The sequence below is a fragment of the Conger conger genome, chromosome 7 (genome assembly GCF_963514075.1).
Source record: "Conger conger chromosome 7, fConCon1.1, whole genome shotgun sequence".
Taxonomy (NCBI): domain Eukaryota; kingdom Metazoa; phylum Chordata; class Actinopteri; order Anguilliformes; family Congridae; genus Conger; species Conger conger.
Genome location: NC_083766.1, coordinates 54,230,015 through 54,255,970, shown reverse-complemented (window position 1 = coordinate 54,255,970; position 25,956 = coordinate 54,230,015). Strand labels below are relative to the sequence as shown.

The 25,956-nt window shown below is 46.2% G+C and overlaps 1 protein-coding gene across 1 annotated transcript in view; it reads left to right on the top strand.

Annotated features, from left to right (window-relative positions):
• gramd1ba (GRAM domain containing 1Ba) overlaps nt 1-25,956 on the top strand; it is a 90,900-nt gene that overhangs the window by 13,206 nt on the left and 51,738 nt on the right. Inside the window, exon 3 of the mRNA XM_061248405.1 lies at nt 1,844-1,870. Coding sequence (XP_061104389.1) covers nt 1,844-1,870 — 27 coding nt within the window. The remainder of the gene's footprint in view (nt 1-1,843; nt 1,871-25,956) is intronic.

Sequence of the window (25,956 nt, the reverse complement as noted above, 5' to 3'; positions counted from 1 at the left end):
TGGACTTGTTTTCGACTTGTGAATTTGCATTGACTGTAAAGCGATGTTGTTCTTGGTACGGTAGGCGTAAGGAGCGAGTGGTGTTTCAATGCTGTGCACATTAATCTCATCTCACCATTACTATTCATCATCTTCTCCTGTTCAGCCAGAGTCAGCACTTTTCTGAATTGTCCTGCACGTATGTAGTACTGTAATGTAATCGCTCACAGATGGCCTGGACAGGTTGTACACAAGCTATAAATATGTTTACGGTACATTTTGTTGCTCATCAGTCAAAGTCCTGACCCAGGCTGAAATCGGAACTGTTGGGAAGGTTGGCCAACAGCGATATCTCATCCTGTAGGGTTTGATTACCTATTAGGAAAACAGTCTGAGGTCCTTGAAGCACGTCGTTCTTTCTCTCTACTGTGCTATCTATGCGCGCTGTGTCTAGCGAAAATTAGCGGTAATTAAACGCTACTAAACTCAGCAGTAGGCAAAGTACCTCAGCCCGTCAATGAGATTCTATCACCATCTGGTTTACTGTGTTTCTGTTCGTTTATCTCCGCATGTACTCTAATGAGAGCAATCATTACTCCTCACAGTTATTCTCCTGGCAGAACAGTGCCATGTCAACAAAGGAACTCTCTCCTCTGACTTTATCATAGATCCAAGTTACAAGCTTAGTCTATGGGCTATTTCTCAACTTCAAGCAGTGGTTACGGATAGCTGTTGGAAGGCTGGTTTTCTGAGGTGGTGGTTAGGAGATATGCTTTATTGAACCCTGCACGGGTAATTTGTCCTCTGTATTTAATCCAACAACAGTGCTGTGCTTGGGGACCAACTCCAGTTCTGAGGCCAGTGCCTTGGTCAAGGAATATAACTAAACTGACATGCACGTCTTTCGGTGTGGGCGGAAACCAGAGTAACCTGAGGAAACCCACGCAAACGCGTGGAGAACATTGAAACTCCACGCTCAAACCCAGAACCTCGAGGCAACTGTGCTATCCACTGTGCTCTGGGTTCAATTCCTGGATGCTTCTTTTGTGCATAAAAAAACTATGCACTGTGCAAGCCATGTTTATTAAGCCCAGTCTCCACCAAACAGCCAAGATGAGAAGGTTTTAGAACGTCTTCAGAATAAAGTTTTATCAGTGGGAATGGCCGCTGGCGTTTCGAAAACTGAGCATGTCAAGTCTTAAGCCCGGAGTTTTAGAATAATTAGTGATTTACCGTTACAATTAATTTGGTTCGTCATGGAAACAGTCATTTATTTGCTTTGGTGTGAACTGTCCATACTCGCGGATGTTTTGAGATTTAAACACAGACCTTCCAAGATTTCTCTAGTTTGTTCTCGTCTCGGCTGTTTGGTGGAGACTGGGCATATGTGTTTATAGACTAACTATTTATCCGGGGGGGGGGGGGGTGTCTATGGGATAGACAGGGGTAAAGCATGTGAAGATGGTATTGTAACCTTTATTGCATTATGTTTCTGGTTCTCCATAGTGTAAAGAATTGTTCACAAAAAGCCTGTGATGCAGAAATGTTTTTCCTGTGTGCAGTGTGGCGGTATAGCCACAGCGACTGATTCACAAACCCCAAAACGGAGAAATGGTTATACTTATAGAAATGGTCACGGAAGCGTTTAAATCAAGTTGCTATGTAAAGTGGATTTTGCGGCTTGTTTTCGATCCTACAGTCAGAATTTCAGCTCTGTATGAATGAATGAGTGAATGAATGAATAGCAGTGTGGCGGAAGCATCATTGATAAATGAGTGTAATCTGCAATCTCCCAGGAATAATGGCTGTTTAAGGATGAGGGTGTAATGCTGACTATTCACTGCGCTTCTCTGTGTCTTTACAGGGCAGACAGTGGAGTGGACCGGCTGAGGTGAGTGCACTTTTGGGAATAGTCCCTTACCTCTGCGCAGTGTGTGTGTGTGTGTGTGTGTGTGTGAATGTGTGTGTGTGTGTGTGTGAGTGTGTGTGTGTGAGTGTGTGTGTGTGTGTGTGTGAGTGTGTGTGTGTGTATGAGTGTGTGTGTGAGAGTGTGTGTGTGTGTGTGTGTGTGTGTGAGAGTGTGTGTGTGTGTGTGTGTGTGTGTGTGTGAGTGTGTGAGAGTGAGTGTGTGTGTGTGTGTGTGTGAGTGAGTGTGTGTGTGTGTGTGTGAGTGTGAGTGTGCATGCTTGTGTGCCAATGAATCTTGGCTGACACAATGTGTGACATTCAATACGATATTACTGGTGCATACAGTAGGTGTACTGTGGTGTACTTTCAGTGTGAAAGTGTAACATGATGGCACTTTTTATATCAACCACCACATGGGAAATAGCACTTACATGAGTTTATCTTTAGCAATTCTGCAGAATATCACTGACCTAATGGGGATGTTTGTTACTTGCAACAATTGCCTGTGTGTTTTTGTGCCTGTGCGTGAGCGTGTGTGTGTGTGTGTGTGTATGTGTGTGTTTGTGTGTGTGGATGGAGGCAAGCTGTAACATGTTCTACAGGGCCCTGTGCTGTGACTTCACTTTTATCCAAACTAATGTCTGACAATCTCAGTGCTTTGTGTGCAACTGTCAAAATAAACTCCCAGTACCTCCCATCGTTGAGAACAGCAGCAGGGCTCAGAGTGTGATAGTCTGCTGGTGGGCCAGAATCCAAGCTGCATTGCTCTGCTGGTGGAGAGTGTCATTCAGTGGAGTCTGGATGCTGGGTGCTAAAAGGGGCCTGTATCATGCAGCAGGATTACTAAATTAGGAAGATAACTGCACTGAAGTAAAACCAGGAACCATCCCACATCTGGAACATGGACTGTAGTAAACAGATCTGTTCCAGGTTTTACTCCAATCCTGCTAACTCTGTAATCCGGCGTTGTTATGTGATAAAAGATTGTGGTAATAAAGGTGAGGTTATTATGAGTAAATTCCGTGTGTGCATGTGGGTGGTTCCATAAATAATTTAGCTAATGAACAGATTAAGAGGAACATTTTGGTGTGAAATCCAGGAACAGATATAGGACTCCAGTTCTCCTCTCCTGCTGTAAGCTACAACCGCAGTGTAACTCAGAAATCTGCCCTATCTCACAGCCCACGGTCCCAGAGGCCTGTTTTAGCTGAGCTGGCATCGGATTACCTCCTCCTCCCGCGCAGTCTGCAGACCTGTGTTAGCGACTCGCAGCGCTGATGGCCACACAGCCTGCTGGGTAATTACTGAGAGGCCTAAAGCAGGTACCCCTGGAGGTTCCCCCGTAATCTTCCTGTGCACAAAGGTCCTTTACAACCAGCTCTCCTCGGGAGTGTTCAGGCCACTGTGTGTCGCACAGAAAGATCTGGAAGCAGCCATTTTAATGTGCTGTTTTTGGCATAGGACGGAGATACGGTTTTACAGTAGCTGATGCTCTCATGCAGAATGACTTTTGCATCGTGTCCATTGTATTCAGCTGGATACTAAAGCAGTGCAGGGTAAGTACCTCGCTCAAGGGTATAATATCAGTGTCCTGCCTTGGATTTTGTAGGTTTCTATGTTTGTGGGTGCCTCCGGAGTGATGTAGGCGGAGGTCAAAAGTTCCAAAGTAAGATCTTTTTTGGGGGACTGTATTTGTTAGCCACACGGTTAGGGTATGTGTCAGTGTTGCTGTATCATGTTCGAATGTGTGAAAGTGTTGCTGAGAACATTCTGTACGATTCGTGTTTGCTAGTATCAGTGGTCTAGGGAATAATACGGCTACTGCTAAATTAGATTTTGTGTTTGTTTTTTCCCATTTCACCACCACTTTCACCGCCCCTAAGTCCTAGCGCTTCTGTCTTCCTCTATGGTGACAGTGAGCAGAATCCGACACTCTCCCCTGCGTTGCGCTCCGACTCCAGGGTGAAAGGGATCCCAGGAATTAATAAATGATGGGAGAAGCCTAGTTCCTGGTTCGATATTCCTTTCCCAGCGTCCAGGCCGCTTGGGGTTTATAGACTGACAGAGATCATGCCCAGATTTCACATGCACCCGGCCATTTCACAGTACGTCTTTGTGGGCTTCTGAGAGTGTTTTTGCCATTTGATCTGCTGCTGACGTCCTTGTGTGTGTGTGTGTGTGTCTTCCGGTGTGTGTCATATTTGTGTTATGTCCCCTGGCGTGGGCACTTGTGTGTGTTTTTCCAGCTACTGTGAGCCTCATATGATCTCTGACTCACAGAGATTTTCCGGATCGTTCCGGCTTCACGCCGCCTCTGCCCCACAGTCTTACTCACTTACACAGATGCATTCTCGTTTCCAGACCTGGCCATTTTGGTGTTGCACAACTTGCCTTGTGTTTTCGTGTGGAAAGGGGCATGTTTGTCATGTATTTGTGTCATGTCCTTGAACTCAGACACACACACACACACAGACACACACTGACACGTGCGCACACCTACACACACTCATGGACACACACAGACACACAAGCGGCTGTTTGAGGGACGTTTGGGGAGCAGAGTTGCTGTTGACTGTGGGAGATTTGCCGGGATGACTCGGACTACTGCAGTCACGGTCCACATTACCTTACACAGAATGACCAACAGTCGGACAGACAGACATAATGTGCAGCTTTCTGCCTTGTGCGTTTCAGAGAAGAAAATTCAAGCCCTGTTTTTTCTGCGCAGCAAATTAAACATCTGCTTTATGACAGCTGAAAATCCATCTGTTTTACTGACCTTTCTGCTTTAAAAAAACATTTTGTGCCTTCAATATTTAATGCAGTATTACTCACTCTTTCACACTGGGTGGTTTTCCACTTTCACTAAGAATACCTACATCCTTCAAGATCTAAAAATGCCTACTGCAAATTACTCTGAATCATCTTTTTATGCCATGTTGGTGTGCAGGCAAACTGTTACTCCTGAAAGGAATGTCAGGTCTGAATAGGGTTGCCTTGTTGGGCAGGGATTCCTCATAAAAGGCTGGTCTCTTGGTGTATTCTGAAGTCTCCTGGCTAATGAACTATAACCAGGTAGATTGATTGCTCATGTCTTTTAGAATATGCTTTCTTTCCAGGTATTTATACAGCATTTGATGATGTAGAGAGCAATCATGTAGTGAATTTGCTATCTTAGTAGCTAGCACAGGTTATTACATGTGTTATTGATGATAATAGAGTGTCTTCAGTAAAATAAATACACATACTCTCAGTGAGCACTTTATTAGGTAGACCTGTATTTCGGGGCGGCCTGTAGCATAGTGGTTAAGGTAAATGACTGGGATACGCAAGGTCGGTGGTTCTAATCACGGAGTAGCCACAATATGATCCGCACAGCCGTTGGGCCCTTGAGCAAGGCCCTTAACCCTGCATTGCTCCAGGGGAGGATTGTCTCCTGCTTAGTCTAATCAAATGTACGTCGCTCTGGATAAGAGCGTCTGCCAAATGCCATTAATGTAATGTAATGTAATAATGTATTTCAGACCAAATATCAGAATGGGGAAGAAATGTGATCTAAGTGACTTTGACTGTGGAATGTTCATTAGTGCCAGACAGGGTGGTTTGAGTATCTCAGAAAACTGCTGATCTCATGGGATTTTCACACACAACAGTCTCTAGAGTTTGCAGAGAATGGTGCGAAAAAGCATCCGGTGGGCAAAAAGCCTTGTTAATGAGAGTTAATGTCAGTGGAGAAGGGGCAGACTGGTCAAAGCTGACAGGATGGTGACAGTAACACAAATCAACACACTACAACAGTGGCATGCAGAAGAGGATCTCTGAACACACAGCATAACTCTAAGTGGATTGGCTACAGCAGCAGAATGGATGGATGCAATCCTGTCCTCATCCAAATGGGAGAAGAAAGCGAAAGATTGAGAAAATGGAGGAATAAAAACCCATTAGGGAGAGGGATGACACAGCAGTATAAATGACTTACAGTAGGTAGTGTGGAGTTTGTTGCTGGGTGCAGTGTGTAAAACATGAGAAAAGTGTTGTGTAGAAGCGTGTAGAGGTAAGTACGGAGCACACCACACCGCAATGTGACTTACCTGGTAGTTATTGGACTTGTGGGTGATGCTATGATCACAGCATTCATTCCTAATAATGAGTCATTTGTGAAACTGCTCTAAATGAACTCTGATAACTCGTCAGTGTCAGCAGGAGTGACTGAGTCATCATCTTTACCTTCGAGACCTTTTTTTGTAGCATACGTGGGATTTGAGACTTCAAGTCAAAACTGCGAGGGATAGACATTCAAGTTAGAGAATCATAGTCAAAGTAGTTCAGACCAGGGGTTATGAACCCGTTTTGACCCAAAGACCCCCCCCCCCCCCCCCAAGCTCAAAGGCATTCCGGGAACCCACATCATTAGTAAAAAATGGTGTGTTTTATTTTTTGCAATATTTTCCCAAATCTCTGCACTGTATAGTCTTTGCCTGTCAAATCTGGCCAGGCAGGGACCCCCCACACACCCCACACAGGACCCCCATGGGGGCAGCGGACACCCTGTGGAAAACTCAGGGTTTAGAAAATGAAAGGAGAAAGAGGAGGAGGAGGAGAACGCAGTGAAATGAAGAAGGTAATTAACCACAGGGACACAGCGGGCTTCATCCAACTGGGGGCCTCAGGTTTATGACCCTCTGCCTTCTCTCAGTGACAGGCAGGGGCCCGCTGGCCCCTAGGAGCCGTGAGTGAGAGATACACCTCTCCCTCCGCCAGAGAACTCCCAGTGTCATTTTTAAATAGAACAGATAATAAATAAAACAATAAAATAAAAACCTTTATAAAAGTTAAATGTGAAACTTAAAAATCAATTTCATTCAAATGAAATGTGCATTTTAAATGACAAAAAAAAAAGAAACTTTTCGAATTACCCTTTAAGTGCCCTTAAAAGTGAATTAAAACCAAAAAAGAACTTGATTATCTCTTGCAGGGACTGGGGCTCCTGGGTGCCAGTGAAGTTATTAAGGAAATGAATGTTTAAAATAACTGCCCTCTCCTCTCTCCTCATTTCGGCTAATTTGTCCTGACTCTAATCCGGGGTCACATTCCCTATTCTCTCTGGCTCTGCCTCCCTCTTCGCGGTTAGCGATGGCGGCTATCGATTTCTGGACTCGGGCCAAGCGGGGGCTGATTTATCCTCGCCCGGGGCCTTCCCAGCGCTACGCTAACAGCAGGGTGATGGGTTGCGTGTTCCCCGTAGCGTGTAGCGTGTAGCGCGCGCCTCCGGTCTGGGAAAGCGCTGTTCCGGAGGAGCCTCTCCGTCTGTCAGTCGAAGGCGGCTGGGTCTGAGGGGAAGTCGGGCTCTAACGGGAACTCGGAGCATTTCCCAGGATCCTCTGGGCTTCCCGGCTCGAGCTGGAGCTGAAGGGGCGCTCGCGCGCATCGATCGGAGTCGCAGCGGCTTCCTGTCTCTCCTGGCGCCCGGCAACCCGGCGCCTCGCCCGCCGCGCACGGTTACGGTTTCTTTATATTCTCTATATTGATTTATATTTTATTCCATAATATTTCTCCATTTTCCCATTCCCTAAACTCTCTGCCATACTTGTTGATGGCAGCCCAGCCCTGCCGACATCAGGAAGAGATGTAGTGTGCAGAAAAACACAGCTGCTCTTCTTCAGACACACATGACTTCAAACTCAGAGTGCAAGAGAAATGCTACATGGCACTGTACCAAATAAAAATAATAAAACACAATTAATGTGACAGGATTTTAATAAACAGGATCCGAGTAAGATTTCAGTCAGACGCTAATAAGCTTTTGCACCAGACAGCCTAGCACAAACCATGCAGTCTCATGATTCCTCCGATCCACATTTTGCACACTGCAGACGCACCACCGATTGTACACTGTCCATGCTGCTGGAGGAGAATGAGGTCAGCGTATTGTTGTTTTGTGCGTCCGCAGGTGCCTGGTCTGACCAGGAGTGGCTGCTATAGAGCGATGAGCCCAACGGAAAGGCTGACTTACCCCCTATCTTTCTCCGGCACGGCTGAGCCAATTGTCACCTGGGCTTACCGGCAGCGGGACCAACGGGACTCAAACACCCAGTTGGTGGACTCGCACTTTGCTGAGTGTGACCCACATGGATTTCACTTGAGCCTTGCAGCTTTAGTCACCCGGGGTCTTGCCTGGTTAAATTTCCGTCACCTGTTAGTCCTTGCGTTGGTTTCTGTGAAAGAACGACAGAAACGGCAGCGTGGAGCGGTCTAGCTTGTTCTCCCGCCAATTTCATTCGCTGGATCCATGTGAAATATGTCTGGATGCACTTCACTTGCCAACCGCGGGTGGCCTGTAGCGTAGTGGTTAAGGTGAATGACTGGGACACACAAGGTCGGTGGTTCTAATCCCAGTGTAGCCACAATATGATCCGCACAGCCGTTGGGCCCTTAAGCAAGGTCCTTAACCCTGCATTGCTCCAGGGGAGGATTGTCTCCTGCGTTGTCTAATCAACTGTACATCGCTCTGGATAAGAGCGTCTGCCAAATGCCAATAATGTAATGTAATGTAATTTGACTGTCCCCTCAGACTGGACCCAGCTTCTGTGGAAGGGTTTTGGCCCAAAGGAAGGGGTTCTGGGAGCAGGGAACACAGCTTTGAGGCATTGTGGTTGCTAGGTGTTGAGGTGGAATAGGGTCATGGCCTGTTTGATTCCCCTGGGACACCCGCTGTTGTATGTTGTTCAGCTAGACGTGATTAGCATAGGCTACTTCAGTAAATATAAACCTGTAAAAGCACATGAATATTTACACTATTAAGATGTGGCATATGTCGTATGACTGGGTACTTTCATGTAATTGCTAAGCCACTCAAGCTTGAGGTGAACAGGGTGCCGCTGTTGTTGCCATTGTTGTCTCTCACCATAAGTTATAGCGTGATACATTATGCAGGAGTTGAATCTTCAGGAGTTTATTAGTGAAATGGCAGACTTGCATCCCATCAAGCCAAACACGCAGCTGTTCGTGTCACTGGGAGTGCTGCTGCTCCTGTAGGGGGAGGCCATTTTGTGTCAGCTGTGTGCTGCAAACCTACACTATCATTATGACTACACTGTGGGAGAACACTGCCTCTGTAATAAGACGTAGGGTACATCTCTGTAATATCTGGCTGTAATTCTGTTTGTGTGAAATATGAGTCAGGATACAGAGGTGTATGCAATAAACACCATCTGTGTGTGTTTGTGTGTGAAAGAGAGTGTAAGTGCTTATCACTCATCTACTCAAAGCTGTCAAATTCACAGAGCACAGAGCACAGAGACAAAACTTATTTTGCCTTAACTGGTGTCATTTTCCTTGTTTCTGATTGTCTGGTCTGTTTCAGCTCGTAACTCACAGAAGGGGAAAGACTCCATTTCATTTTCCATGTTTTCTGATTTGTATTGACCGAATACATTCTCCCTTCAAAGGTTGTGACTGTTTTGCCTGGTTTCTCTTCTTTTTCACGGCAGAATTTTCTGTAAAAAAAAAAAGAGCTCACATTTGAATGAAGCAAATCAAATGCGATATTGATCAGAGCCCGGAACAGCTCCCAGCCTTGTAGACTGACACTGCTCGTGTGAGTCTGATTTGATTGTTGAGAAACTGATCCTGCTCAATGATTCATGAAAACAAATCACACCGTCCTGTTATGATACCTCAATATATTGATTCGCTCCGGATAAGAGCGTCTGCCAAACTGTAATGTAATGTAATGGATTCATTTTGACTATTTGGTCACAGAATCCAATTGAATTATGTATGATCACCGGTGAAAGATAACATTTTGATTTGAGAGAAAAAGGTTTTTTTGTACATCGTCACATGAAGTATAATAATAATAATAGTTGGCAAAAATGTATTTTTTAAATAAATATATTTTTACAACCTGAGTACAGATCATTTTAACTAGAGGGATTTAGAAGTTTTCGGTAGTGTAATATGAATATTGCTTAACCCTGCCATTTTGGCTACATTACTGCAGCTTCTGTGACAGCAGAGAAAGACATTTTCCTTTTTGGCTCTGTAGGCGGACACACTGTGGAGTTGCAGTGTGCTCCGGAGAAACTTCCGGAAACGCTGCCCTCGGAAGCCAGTTGGCTCGAGCTGGCGGTCCTGGAGAGATGTGACACTGGGCTCGTGTTCTGTAAACAAGGGAAACAGACCGACGGGCGACTTGTGCTTACAAGTCTTGTCACACTTTGGGCCTTTCAGACCATAGAGAGATACCTCTGCCAGTACTGCAGGGTGAGAGGGTACAGGGAAGTGAGTGCTAGCACCCTGCTTATCTCTGTCCCAAATTCTGCCCACTCAGCAGCAGAGCAGCTGGATGGGGGGTCGGACACATGCTTCCAGGAGAACAACAGCCACGCCAACTTTCCACCCCCCCCCCCCCCCCCCAAAAAAAAAAAACAACACCTCGTGCCTATACAGTGCAAACACAGCAAATTCACATCTGAACCCAGCTGCTCATTATCACACTGTAATAGATAGTAGTGGATTGTGTCTGTAAACAGCAGGAACCAAAATGCTTTGCAGTCTAGGGGCAGTAACTTGTCTCAGCCACCAGCCATTAATGTGAAGCACGGCGGCCATTTTGAATCAGGACACTCACCACACATCAGCTGAGGAAGAACTGTGCTAATTATTGTGCATTACCAGCAAGGGAGCCAGTAGTGTGGTTTGTGTTATGCAGAGTTTATTGACTGCAATACAATGTGCATGCTTGGTTTGAACAAGGTTGCCGTGTGCAAAAGCTTATTACCAACTGATTAAAACCATACTCAGATCCTGATTATTTAAATCCCGTCACATTCATTGTGTTTTTCCCCTTTTAATTGCTGTAGTTGTTTTATTCTTGTATTTGACACTGTCCCATGTAGCGTCTCTTTGCTCTTCTTTTCTGGTATTTTGAGAAAGAGACGCTGTGTTTTTCCAGAGTCTGAAAAGAGCTTTTTCATCCAGGGGCAGAACAGCCAGCGAGCTACTCGGGCTCGATCGTACCCGGCCAGTCACGCGACGAAATGGGGGCGCGTGAAGGACATGCAAACAAAAGCAGCCAATGAGAGAGAGGAAACATCTGTCTCAGAAGGGGGGGGGGGGGGGGTAAGGGGAGAGAATGGGAAATAACACACAAGGCTTCATCCTGGAGAGAAATCCTCTCTGTCTCGTTATTATTGACAAGACCTGCACTTCCTGTGTACTGTACTCCAGTAAGAGCCAAAGCTCAATAACAGCCTGAATTCTGGGAAATGCGGTCATTAATAATGGAGAATGAGGTGAATGAGAACTCCCACCTCAGCACTGAGGAAAAACAGGACAGCCCCAGGCTTGCAACTGCTGGATTTGGGCTGATACGGGTCACCACCAGAAGGGGGCAGCAGTGGTTTGTGCCCAGAGCACCACTGAGATTGCCTCAGTGTCCAGATATGAATTTTATGAAGTGAATTTCACAGACTTGTTTGCAGTCGTTCAGTATAAAATACTTATTTTTTGCATCATCATAAGGGCAAGAGTTAATTGCTGTCACCGCAAATGTGGACCGATTACCTTCTCCTGTGATCCACTGGAGTAACATATTCTACAAAGGAATACATTTGGAGTAATTATCGCCTCAGGCGATTACAGCCAGGATGGGATATTTCTAAGAGGCCTTTGAAGTAATGAGTCCTCTGGTTTTTGCTGTCGCTGATGTAGCCAGTGGCCTAGTCTAATGTACAGTATCTGTTTGAGTGTTTCTATCTTTTTTACTGGGCTCTGCAAACACACCACAATTATACGTTTTACACCAGTATTTGAGTAAAGTCAAATCCAAAACAAACAAAGAGGTGCTGATATTATCTTAGATTTGTAATAATATCTACAGGTTTGTTTTTTGCTGCAGGGGCTTGAAAAAGGCTAACATCCTAAATTGGTGTTACCTTATAAATTGAGTTGTTTTGATTCTGCATGCTGATTGGCTGAGATGGTGTCAGTGATTGTCCAATATGGTGACAGTTAACCAAACAGCCTGTTTATAAACAGTATCAATCCATTCACAATACATTACTTACTTTTTTAATTACGCAGGATATGATGTTCATTTCCTTGTGCTTATAATTAGGTGGCTGTGCACAAAACCCAGCTCAGATTTTTCTAATCTAGCTTGGCTCCTACTAACCAGATAACCATGCAATTATCAAATAATATTACAGAATTAATTATTTGTTTCTATGTATGTTGTAACCTTTTTATGAAAGCAATGTGGCAACAACAGCCCTGAAGAAATAACTGTATTCTCAATACAGCAGGGCCTCTCGTACGGTATCGCTTAAAGCACTAACAGATAACAGATGTTGTCATGAGTATAGCTATCATTTAAGACAGCCGGCTGTACTATGAAAGTTAGGTATTCTAACAGTGGTTACATTTGGATTCTCACTCTCCTGATGTATGTAATGCTGATGTTTTATTGAAATCCTGTCTTCAATCTGTCTCCATTTTGTTAGCTGCTTGTCTTACATCAGATCTGTTTGTGCCCGTTTCTGTTGTTTTCTTCTAACGGTGGTGCTGTTTGTATGTATGTTCCCGTGCTGCAGTCTAGACCAGAGTGTGTAATATGAAGGGGCAGATGAAAGGGTTAGATTAAAAAGGTAAAAAGGGTGAACGCTCGCCTGTGATCAATAGGGCTGCTTACTGAGCAGAATTCTGAAGCCGTAAGCTCCCCACCCTCTCTCTCTCTCTCTCTCTCTCTCTCTCTCTTTCAGTCTCTATCTATACTACTACTACTATGCGGTTGTACAGGGTTCACCCAATTTAGATGTAAAAACCTTCAAATTAAAGCTGAAAGTCTGCAATTAAACCACATAGCGATTGTTTTATTTCAACTGTTTTTTTGCTGGTGTATGGAGTGAAAACGACAAAAAAAAAAGAGTCGCTGTCCAAATACTTATGAACTGCACGCTGTCTGCACGCTACTCTATCACTCTCTCTGATTGTATACACTGTATACACCGTATCGACATACAGCAAATTACAAAGGTAATAAATTAAGAACATTTAAATAGCGGCACTATAATTAAATTGCTTCAACTGAATGCGAAATGCACAATTTAAGAAAATGTGCGTCCTTTTCTAAATGTAGTGACAACTCACTAGTGACAAGTCACTATGGTCCACTGCCTGAGAATCTTCTCTCAGCTTCTCGCGTGGTCTGGGGATTTGCGGAGGGTAGGTACAGAAATAGATTTCTTTGGGATACTGAAGTCTCTTGCGAGTCTGTTATATTTCACATTTTAATTAGAAGGTTCAGCTCTGGCTTGACCTCCTGGAGTTAGTATATGAGCGTAGAAGGAAGCTCTCTAGGAAACCAGGTTTTGTGCCAGCACAGGCTCTTGAGTGACAGCATTGTCTTTTTTTATTCTGGTTTGGAGTTTGTTGTGTCAGTGAAGAACTTCGCGAAACTGTACCAAGAAGACTGGTTGAAGCCGATTGTTTTATTTCGCTTTTGTTTTGTTTGGTTTTTTTGTGTGCATTTTTTTTTAAATTCAAATCTCTTGGGTGTAAATTGAATCATCAGTTCAATAAGTTAATCTCTGTCTATTCTTCTGATTTTGAACTCTGTGATTCAGATTCATATTGAAAGGATTCACCCACACATGCCCATGCTCGCACACACACCCACGAGGGCTGTCCAGCAGGTTGTGGGATTAAGCAGTTGCGAGCATGCGTAGGAGCTTCACGGGGGCTGGCTCTGACCGGCGTGCTGCAGCCCGGAGGATTAGCGACTCGGCCCACATTTCCCCCCGCTCTGATGATAAACGAGCCTGACAGCGCCACCGTCACCTGATCCCACGTCCCGGCCTCCTATTGGACGTCCGCAATCAACCTATATGTCTCTAAAAATACTCGCGGGGCGCAAACCTCCTGGCCCGGTCCCTAGGATCTATTCTAGAGTCGCGCCCTGCAGACATACACCACGTTCAGCTCGGGGTCACAGGAAGTGCCCACGAGACAAAACAAGTTCGGGTGCGCAATAATCCAATTTCATATAGCTATATGGAACCGAACACTCGAGATCACCGTCGGCCTAATGGTTCACAATCAATTTGCTTGTTTTCCATTTCCTTCTTGTAACAAAGCTAAATTGTGAAGCCCAAACAGAATAAATTAGATATGTTTGCTGTCGCTGTATTTGACTGCACTGCAATGAAAACAGCATTGCATCCTTCATACTGTCAGTGACAAAGAATAATTGGTGGCTTCATATTAGATTTAATGCGCATGAGGTACATTGTACATTGTAGTGACGTGGATCTACCCTCTAATGTAGCCTATATATGTGGGTCTTTGTAAAGTGTAGGTTTTCCTTCTTTAAGCTGCACTGTTGCATACCCGATCGTTCGCACGGAGATCAATAAAGTAGGTCATTCGATAAAATGCGGTGCATTCGGCTGTTTATGGATTTCCAGCTAACGTGGAGCCCACTCAGGTGGAAGCCTGCTGTCGAGTGCTTGGACTCTCACACAAAAACTAAAATAGGTGCTCTTATGTATCCTTCTGGGAATACTAGCCAACACTGTTATGGCATGTATGTAATTATGATGGATCACTTCGAATCGTAAAACATAAGATGCACATTCTGTGCATTCTTTTAAAGAAATATTTGCCGTTTACTTAACCAGGTCGGTCAACTGTGAGCACGAATTGATTTTGCAGTCGCTACCTGCAAAGGGAAATTACTAAGATTCCGTTTTGTGTGAATTCTATATGAAGAGAGCGCTTGGAAAATAATAATATAACATGGTTCAAAATCTGTGTTGCTCTTCATGTTCTGTAATTGCATGTACCAAAGACGCTAACTGCTAACGCGTGTAGTAACGGCGTTCAGGCGGCCTTGTAATCAATTTCTCGATTCTGAAATCCGCGGAACGCTCTGAGGCAGCGAACTGCGTCACGGAAACGACCCTCTGCCGGAGCCTGACCGCGCTCCGCGGGAGCTGTCCGTTCAGCACCATCGCCCTTGCGACTGCGGCTCTACGCTGTCTGTCACACACAAACCAACGGTGCTGCGCTTCGCGTCGTCCGTTCATATCGCAGTCTCGAACCTCCACATTATACAGTGCGGACATTCAGACAGCGCACATATCACGCTTCGCAGTCTAGCGTTATCGCCAGATAACTGGGCTCATACGCGAAGGCTCTGGACTTGATTCCCCGGTACTGTGCCGCTTGAATTGTTTCAGTGAAAAGATACAGCTGTATAAATTGATTGCATGTTAAAAAATTAAAAAAATTAAATTAATGTTCACTCACTCTGGGTTAAGAGTCTGCTATGTGCCGTAATGTAGCTGCGTATGTGCTGTTGGTTCTCTTGCAGTTATTATGGATATTATTCTGTCACGGTTTTCATGCTGGCAACCAAGCTATAACTTGCTGCCAAAGCATGTGTGTGTGCATATGTGTGTTTGTGTGAGTGTGTGCATACTTGTGTGTGGTGTGTGTGTGTATATGTGTGTGTGTGTGTGTGTGTGGTGTGTGTGTGCATATGTATGTGGGTGTGTGGTGTGTGCATGTGTGTGTGTGTGTGTGTGTGTGCATATGTATGTGGGTGTGTGGTGTGTGTGTGTGTATGTGTGTGTGTGTGCATATGTATGTGGGTGTGTGGTGTGTGTGTGTGTGTGTGTGTGTGTGTGTGTGTACAGACGGACCTCCTCGGTGTGCCCAGGTTGTGCCAGACCTCAGCGTCTCTGTTCCAGATAAAGGGCACAGAGCCCTGCTCTCCTCTGGGCCTGCCCTGCGCCTGCTAATATGCTTACGTAAGGCTGACTTCTCCCCCATTGTTGTTCTGGGAATAAAAAGGTTACATAAGAGCGGCTGATATCACCAAGTGTGCCCGGAAGTCAAATAGCCCTCCCCCCTCTGCCTCCCCCTCTCCCTAACGCTCTCCCACCCCCAAACGCAGTGTCCAAAATCTCACAGAAATCACTAGCTGTCACTGGGACACACTAATCACCAAACCTGCTACGCCCCTCCTCTGCCCAGATGCATCTCATTCTAATGAGAGACAGAGAGAGAGAGAAATCATACATCCGTGGCATTCTGGGAAATGTAGTTTACAAAATAACATGTTTTAAGGCTCTTTGTTGTCATTTAATGTAATATTACGACAAATGAGCAGGCATTTTATTTGATTTCATTTCCACTGCTGCACACGCTGTGTGGCCTCTCTGTCCCCAGTCTGTGGGATGACAGACCCATGCTGTTGTTCTGTGAGGTGACACGCGTATAGTGTCATTCTGCGGGGTGACAGGCGCATAATGTCATTCTGCGGGGTGACGGGTCCTCCCCGCGGCGTAGGCCGCACGACGGTGACTCAGCTTCCTTAGCCGCTGCGCGCTAACGCTAGCCGCCGCAGGAGACGCGGAGCTCCGCGGTTCCTCTCCGCTGGTCGCCGGCCAGCTCCTCAGAGCCCTTCTCAGATCACACGCGTGTAAAAACTGTGGCTGTCTGTGTGCATTTGTGTTTCTAGGGCATCGCGCTGCGGTGTTTAGCGGTCTGGCTGGGAGACGTTCGCTTGAAAACGCTCGCTCCACTGCAATGGGGATAGAATTCTTGCGAATGTTGCAGATTTAATCTGAAACGGCATTCTGCCAATCAGCTCGTCAGAAACCCTATGATGTTTTCATTGAACGAACATACAAATACAGTCAGATGTCTGGGGCTTGTTGTGTGGCATTTGGAGATGTCTGGTGTGTCTAAACCACCAGGAATACCCCACTGTTTTATTTACACTGCACACATACACACACGCACACACACGCACATATACACACACAGACATATACGCACACACATACACCTCCATACACACACTCACACACACACATACATACACACTCACTGTCTGTCCTGCATTAAGAGATTACAGAGCCAGCTGCTGGCTATGATTGACACTGGCTCCGGCCCATAGCTCCGCCCCCCGGCCCCTCTAATCCCGTCCCAGCGAGGTCAGTGTACAAGGCTCCCGGGGTTGAACCCAGATTCGGACGGTCCCCTTCTCCCTGCTCCTCTGGAGCCTGAACCTCCGCCTGCACCTCGGGAGCCTGCACCAGGAGCTCTCAGCGGCGGGATGTGCTGCGCGGATGCAGGGGGAGGGGGGAGGGGCTTAGGCGGGGAAGGAGCTGAGCATGCTCAGTAGGCGCCTGTTCCCGGCGAACACAGCTCATGCTTTCATCTGCGGCAGGAACGAGAGAGAGAGAGAGAGAGAGAGAGAGAGAGAGAGAGAGAGAGAGGGAGAGAGAGAGACACTGCTGTGTATGGGATACTGTGAGCGCGAAAAGCTGTCGTCGTCGCACGCACGCACACACACACACTCTCACAGGCGCACACATGCGTGGGCGCACACACACTCTCTCACACACACGCTCGTCGGGCTGGTGAGACGCAGGACCGGCAGGGCAGGCGGTGAGAGAGGGGACAGTTAGCACTGCAGAGAGAGAGAGAGACAGGGAGAGAGAGAGAAACAGAGAGAGGGAGCGGGTGACAGAGAGAGAAACAGAGAGAGGGAGAGAGAAACAGAGAGAGGGAGAGGGTAACAGAGAGAAACAGAGAGGGAGAGAGTGAGAGGGAAGTAGAGAGGGAGAGAGAGAAACAGGGAGAGAGAGTGAGAGGGAAATAGAGAGAGGGTGACAGAGAGAGAACCAGAGAGAGGGAGAAACAGAGGGAGATAGAGAACTCGAGAGAGGGAAAGAGAAACAGAGGGAGACAGTAAAAGAGAAACAGAGGGAGAGAGAGTGAGAGGGAAGTAGAGAGGGAGAGAGAGAAACAGGGAGAGAGAGTGAGAGGGAAATAGAGAGAGGGTGACAGAGAGAGAACCAGAGAGAGGGAGAGAGTGAGGAAGAAACAGAGAGGGTGAGAGAGAGAGGGAGAGAGAGGGAGAGGGTGACAGAGAGAGAGGGAGAGAGAGGGGCAGCTCCGCTCCGTCAGACCCCCTGTATGGGAGCGCGGGTTCGAGGGGGATTTGGCTGCGGCGGCTCGGCCCTGACATGCCCCGGAGCGAGCGGCCGGCAGAGCCCGGAGACCACGCTAACGCTAACGCTATGGCCATCGCTCTCTCCCCGCCGCACTGATGAAAGGATTCAAGCTCGCCTGGTAAGAGCGCTGCAGGGCGGGGATTGAGGGAGCTCTGTGTGTTATTGCGAAGGGGGGTGGGCGCATTTCACCTAATTTCTAGCGAACACGAGCCTGTCGTGCCGCCCCTCGGTTAGCGCTGGGTTAGCGCTCGGTTAGCGCTCGGTTAGCGCTGTGAAGCCCGGCTCTCTGCGCGGGCTCCGGTCACATGCCTGCAGTGCCGGCCCAGCCAGCCGCAGTGCTCTCTACTGCCTCCTCCTGCAGCCCAGCCTGGTATTTATAGTGCTGAGTTACAGCTACCGCAGGAGGAGAAAAACACCGACTCCTCTCTCAGCTCTTCTCCTCTCAAGATCCTCTACCTTTCCTCATCTCTCTTCTCATTACCTTCATTTCCTTTCAGCCTTTTCTCATCTCTTCTGCTGTTTTATCCTGTCATCCTCTCTTTCTCTCTCCTTTCCTTCTCGTTCATCTTCTCCCCCTCACGCTCCTCTCCTACCCTCTGTTATCGGCACTCTTTCCAGCTCCTACGTTCACCTCCCCGTCCTGTCGGAGATTGTATAGTGTGCGTGCAATTTTATTGGGATCTCGCGCTGGGTTTATGGGGACTCCTCGAGCCAGGTTTGTGGGGACTTGAGCAAGGTTTAGGGGACACAACCGAGGTTTAGGGGTTCCAAGCCGGGTTTATGGGGACTCGTGGTGGATTTATGTGAACTTGAGGCAGGTTTATGGGGACTTGAGCAAGGTTTAGGCGACACAACCGAGGTTTAGGGGTTCCAAGCCGGGTTTATGGGGACTCGTGGTGGATTTATGGGAACTTGAGGCAGGTTTATGGGGACTTGAGCAAGGTTTAGGGGACACAACCGAGGTTTAGGGGTTCCAAGCCGGGTTTATGGGGGACTCGTGGTGGATTTATGGGAACTTGAGGCAGGTTTATGGGGACTTGAGCAGGATTTATGGGGTCTTGAGCAGGGTTTAGGGGGAATCAAGGCAGGTTTATGGGGACTTGAGCAAGGTTTAGGGGACCCAAGCTGGGTTTATGGGGACTCGGGCGGGGTTACGGGGACTTGAGGCAGGTTTATGGGGACTTGAGCAGGGTTACGGGGACTTGAGGCAGGTTTCTGGGGACTTGAGCAGGGTTTATGGGGACTCGAGGCAGGTTTATAGGGTGTCAAGCTGGGTTTATGCGATCTCGAGCCACATTTATGGGGACTTGGGGTCCTGCTCCCTGCCTCAGCAGAAGGGCAGGCAGTTACATTGAGAGCAGCCGCTCGGCCAGCATTCAGCACACATTCAGCCAGCATTCAGCACACATTCAGCCTTTCTCTCAGCTGCTCTTTAGCCCTTCTCTTACATATAGCTGTGCCCTGGGCACTGCAACAACTAAAACACAAATCGGTCTCAACAAGTATTCTTTCAAGATTTCAAGATTTACCAATGAAAAAAATAATTTGTCAAGCAAACAGTACCTTGAAACAAGCTAATATTTTATATTTGGAGAGAAAAAAAGACTTGAAGACTGGAACACTTGTTAAGACTTTTTGCAGTGGGGTTTGTTGGCGCTTGGTTGTAACTTGGTTGCGAACGGCACACATATGTGCCAGTGGTCTTGCGGCTGTCTCTCTCAGTGTGGCCGCGGACTTTGAAGCGGCTTTATTTACTTCTGAGTACCTCCCGTGGAGTCGCTGTGAAAGCTGAAATCTTGCAATTTGGATGCAGTGGAAAATGTGTTTTGGAAAAAGCTAAGAATCACACTCCCTGCCCAGGCAGCTGCTGAGTTATCAGATGTGTTGTTGATGTTTCTGGAACGTTGAGCAAATAGCTGCATCTGCATGGTCGAATGGCTTTCCGACACACACACGCACGCACGCACACACACGCACACACACACACAGAAAATGAAAACACAGCTGCTTGCGTGCTTTGCTGTGCAGTAACGGAGTTTATTGGAGAAAAGCAGGAGTTCTGTTATCCAGGCTAAAAGGCCACACACTTGCATAAGACTCTACAGGTGTAGTGGCTGTCTCTTATACACACACACACATACCCTACATACACAAACACACAGGCTTCAGAAAACGGCACCTGACATTTCAGCTGGCTTGTGGATGTTCTTCTTCTGTGGTGGTAGCTCAGCAAAGCCTCTGCTCAATGTGGCAGGCATGCATCCTGGAGCAAGCTTATGCCCTGTGTGTGTGTGTGTGTGTGTGTGTGTTTGTGCGTGTGTGTGGCTGAGAGGAAGGACATAGGATTAGTCGCATCTGCTGCTTCTAACGCCAGTCGCACAGTCCTTGTTTTCTGACCTAGCTGTGACGATCAGGTATAGAGCTGATCGGTGGTGTAACTAGGTCACGGGGACCTGTATGTTATGTTTAAACATCCTGTGGCGTTCGGGTGAAATTGGCAGGTGCATGCTTTGTGAATGTGTGAACAGGGGAGTGAACAGAGAGGGAGTGGGAGAATGAGGCCTCACAAGCAGGAAGTGGTTTACAGTGAGGATTGCAGGCTATGATTGTCCGTTGCAGTCGCACTGAAGAACCAGCTAGTGACCTTGGGGCTGGATTCTGCTGTCAGCCGCAAGCTGATCAGTCAGGAATTCAATTAAAATGTGAGCCAAGCCTTCAAGGAGTTCCACATGACTACGGATGTACCACAAGTGTAATATATTTGCTGGTGGAGTTTGTGGGTTTGTGCTACTATAAAGTCACAGTAGCTCTCCTTCCTTTAAATAAATCAGCAATTTATACATCTCTTGAAACTAAGTTGAAGTGGATGTTTCATTAAACTATATTAGGGATAATGAGTTAATTGAATCCCTTGTTTTGTCATCTTAGTTATGTTTAATCCTCTGTATTTCCAGAACCATGTCCCACCAATAATGGCAATTGCTGATTGCTAATGCAAAAGAAAATAATCAGTGCTTCCCCATTGCATAAGAAGAAGCATACGAATGAATTAACAAACAAACAAACGAGGATTTTCGCCTGTGTATACATGATTTTCTCATTTGACATTCTTTACCTGATCCATAGCAATAGAATAGCATGACCCAGTGGTCAGAGGGTCAGTCAGTGCCTCAGTTTGATTCAGCGGCTTGTCTGTACATCTCACAGTGCTGGTCAGAGTGGGAACGCCGCCAATACGCTCAGCACAGCTATTCACTGACTGATGGAGCTACAGTACATTAAACAGGCAAAGACAAATCGCTGATGTAGTCATCTGCTGACTGACTTACTGCTGCATGCCTGAGTGCTCCCAGAATGTACCTATGAAGCTGGCTGTGTGTGTGTGTGTGTGTGAGAGAGAGCATGTGGGTGTGTGTGTCTGTGTATACTGTGTGTGTGTGTGTTGTGTGCGTGTTGTGTGTGTTTGTATGCACATCGATATCTGTGTGGATGTCAGAGAGAAGAAGCCAGAGATGGAGAATGAGCTTGTTTTTTACAGCCTCTTCACTGGATTGTAAAATGGGGCATGTCGTCTGCTGCGTTGTCCTTGTCCAGACACCATGGTACTGCTGATCAGGTTATCACACACCCTTCTGTGCCCAATCTCTCAGCCCAATCAGCTGTGTCAGAGAATGTCCCCGCAAGTTAGGGTCCTCACAAGACTAGTAACATGAGTAATGAGGTCCTAGAGAAACACTTCTGTCAGGTTATTTATGAGGCCTTGGGTCAGCAGGATTGTCCACTGGCCACATTGCCGTGAATAATATCTTCAGCATTAGGCACACCTGAAATTCAACTTCCTTTCCCATGGTGTGTTGACATTATTTCTTGTTATTAAATTGATATAGATAGATATATCATTCATGTCAGCAGTATAAGTAATTGTTGTTTTTGGAGCTTTAGTAGCAGCATTAAAAGCTTAATTTATATAGATTTGCTTTGCAGGCATGAATGATTTGCAATTTGAAAATGATGGAGCAAGGGCTTGGTGAAAAACCATGTAGTGACCACAGTTCACACAAAGGGAGATGAATATGGCGTATTAATATCATAAATACTGCACTGCAGCTTGTTAGTGCATGCTTAAAATTCTGAGTAGTGCTCGAAACATTTTGCTGTAAGTACTTGCGCACTGGAAATGCCATTGCTATTGCATTATATGACAACGGCTAACACTTGCTGACAACGGTAGCATCAAATTCTGTTTATACCTTTGAAGAGTGGTTTTTTTTGGAATGCTATTTTTTCAGAAATCAATAAAGTCATTGTTCTAGAATGCCATTGCTTTCATTTAGTAGTAGTCGTGGTTGCTACATCAGCAGTATATTGTTCAGTTAAGAACATTATAATCACATATTTGTAACCTTGCAATTTAAAGGGTTAAGCGTTTCATTTTCGAAAGCGTCAGGCTCCCTCTCCAGCACACAGGGTTAATCAGCTCATAAATCCAGATTTGTGACCCGTACTCAAAGATGGTGTGTCCTACACAAGATGCTGACTCGTCACTGGGCCGTTATCTGGTACTGATGGGAGCTGTGTGACCTTCTGTACGTATAGACACACTTGCAGACACACACACACACACACACACTTGCAGACACATACACACCCCACCCACACACACACACACACACAAACACACAGCAACATACCAACTGTCAGCTCAAAGTAAGTGACAACATTTGTATTTTATTTCCCTCAAATGAACAGTCTCAGTATCAGTGGGACATGAGTGGGTGGACAGGAGAGGACAGGTCCTTCGACTGACAGAGCTCTTTTCAGCTGTCACTGATGTAACACAATGTATGGAGCACAGAGGGGCTTTGGGTATTCTTTAGGAGGTACTTCTCCACGCCTGTTGTTGTGGGCACAGTCTCCCTTGGTGCGGTCGTCTGGCAGACACCCCTGCTTGGGTGTGTCGAAGTGTCCCTGAGCGAGACACCTAACCCCCAAGTGCTCCCGACGAGCTGGTCAGTGTCTTGCATGGCGGCCAGTTGGCAGCCAGGCAGGCAGTTGGTGTGTGGGTGTGTGTGAATGGGAGAATGTGAGGCATCGATTGTTAAGAGGTTTGGATAAAAGCGCGATATAAATGCGGTCCATTTACCATTTACCAAGGGATGCCTCAAAGGGATGCCAATAAGGAATCCTTTCTCATCTTTCTCACCTTGTGTTATCCATCTGCTATAGCTACTCTCTCTGTCTGCTGCTTTTTAAACATGTTCAACTTCACAGGCCTTCACAGCTTGTCACAGCTGACTGAACTACGTCATGTCATGTACTTTACTGAACTAATTTGAACAATAACCAGGTTCTGGATGGGATATATACACATCACACTGTTGCACATCACATTGTAATTGAATTGTGGTTTACCAGAGATAATCTTCATCCCCTGCTTACATGAAGAACCCTGTCTGCAGCTGACACACTTCAAACTTCATCAGAACAGATAAGCACACGGTCATCCATTTTGGCTCTGAGTCTCTTATTCAGGGGAAGCAGTTGTGTTCAGGTTTGTTGTGCTGTTGAGAAGGAGCCTTCGCTTCAAACGCTCATATCAACAGCGCTGAAATGTGGCCGTTCTAATTTCCCCAAATACTGCTGTTTTGCAGAACGATTGACCATTCCCTCCTTTCTCCTTGCGGACTTGTAGATCTTGTGTAAGCAGCTTCTCAGTTCTACATTTCTTATTTTAGTTCTTCCTTTTGACACCCAAGGCCTCTGCTGTGCACTGTATCACACATAAATACTGTCATTTACAACCTGCAGCATGTACACTTGTTGTGTACTTGCTTCTACCAGTACAAACAGAATACTTTTTGAATAGCTCTATTTTAGTGCAGCACTGTGTGATCTCTCAGCCACCTAGCCAGGGTTTGCCCCAGAATATGCCTTTTGCATAGCTTCTGGAGTTTACGGTGTGTCCCTATCTCCCTAAGCCCGACCGGCTAGCATGTGGCGATAAGTAAAGCCCTTCATCTTTGTGTGTCTGTGTACATTTGAAATGGAGTCACATGCATGTGCTCTATGCGTGTGGTGTTTGTGTGGTCAAGCTGTGCTTTTTCAGTATATTGAATAGGTTTTTTTCCAGAGAGTGGGCATTGGCAGACTTGTCTGCAGTCAGCACAATATGCTCTTATCCTTGGACAAATATTATTTTCTGAGGTTTAGGATGAGTAGCAGCTGTACATTCCCAGCTAATAGGTGGAAGGTTTCTTGTTACTCACAACTGAATAAATATATACAAACACAAGGTCTTCACCATGAAGATGCATTGATCGAAGATATGAATGTACGTGCTGAAAAGGTTATTTAAACTCACCTTTTCTGGTTGTGGTGCAATTCTTCAGTGAAATTGAACTGGATTATTACTGACTGGCCACGGTAAAGTTATCAATGTTAATTCAGCATGAATCATGTTTATTTGAGTGAAATGTATTTTACAAGGGCATTGTACACACAGTTGTTTGCGGTCATATACAGTAAACATACACAGATTCTGAGGGATAGGCTTCAGCTGTGTCCCGCACAGGTCAAAGGGCAGCCTGTAATGCAGTTTACACAGCAGCAAGAAACTATACAGCAGCCATGGGACTGCATGGTGATAATAATGGTGATATTGTTATTATTATTATTATTAATGTTGTTGTTCTGACGGTAGCGATGTGCTGGTCAGTCAGGGTAAGCGGAGGTTGTATCTGAAGATGGAGCTATGGTTAGGTTTTTGAAAAGGGAGGTGAGAAAATGGCGTCGAGCGTAGCTCCTGCCAAGCCTGTCCCTTGGCCCTGTGTACAGCACAGCTGCTGTTGGCCGCTGCGTACGCGCTCCCCAGTGTGAGCTGTACAAATCTGTACACCGCTCTGGACAAGCTGAACACAGGCCCAGAAGCACTGATTAGAGACCAGAGCTGGCCTGGAAAAGGCACTGATATGTGCTAGCATTAGCGGTAGCATTAGCAGTTGCTGGACTTGTTGTAGTAGTAGGAGTGTTGTTGAAGTAATTTTGGACACAAATTAGCCATTTCTATTTGTTTGAGAGTGAGGCTATATTACTATGCTGTGCAGAGCAACAAAAACAACGAAAAAAAGTAATTAAGCTGTTTATTCCAAATGGGTTCTGGATTAACAGCACTTGTTGTTGAAAAATTACACATTATAATTGTCATTCATCTGTTTTGGCCGCAATTGTACCATTGACTTTACATCGAAAACAGGTCTGAATGGCCTGTAACTGAAGGCAACCGCTGTGGCGCTAGTAGTGAGCACCGTCTCTCAGCATGACCAGGAGATGAGCTTCAAAGCCTGGTTCTGGCCGCTTGCGTACACCTTAATACTACACTCACTCCAAAGTACAGGCCGCGATCCTCTGGAGCAGACTGGAGGCCATTTGATGTCATGAGCTCCAACCACTCAGCTGCTGCCAGACAGAGGATGGGGAGGGGCAGTGGCAGGTGTAGAAGGGCTCTTCCAACGCAGAGTTTGGCGATTTGCCCTTGTTTAGACTGACTGCCTGGCAACAGAGGTAGGCCCTAGTAGAACCGCTAGCAAGCACTGGTCTTTCCAATAACCAGAATACTAATGGAATTAAAAAGACCTGAAGCAATTAGGCCATTAATCATGGTGTATGCTGTGCTTGATTTATTGTGCTGACCTTCTGTATGATCAGCTGACTGGCCAGTTGATGAAGTCTTTTGTCACCTATTGAGATTGGCCTAGATTTAATCAACATTTGCCCTTAATTTAGACTAAAACGTAAACGCACACGTTGGTCTTTTTCTTATCAAGCACAGTTTGGAACATTCAGAATTGATACAGATGTACCAAACTGCATTTGCTAAACTGTTTGTAAACAATGAAGCCAACACAGATACTGTAATGCGTTTAGGTATAGGTCAAAGTTAAGGATGGAAGTTGATTGAATACAGGCACAAACTCTCAAGTCAGGCATGCACTGTGACATCACAGAGGTCAGAGTGCGATTTGCCGCCAGGCCTGAGCGC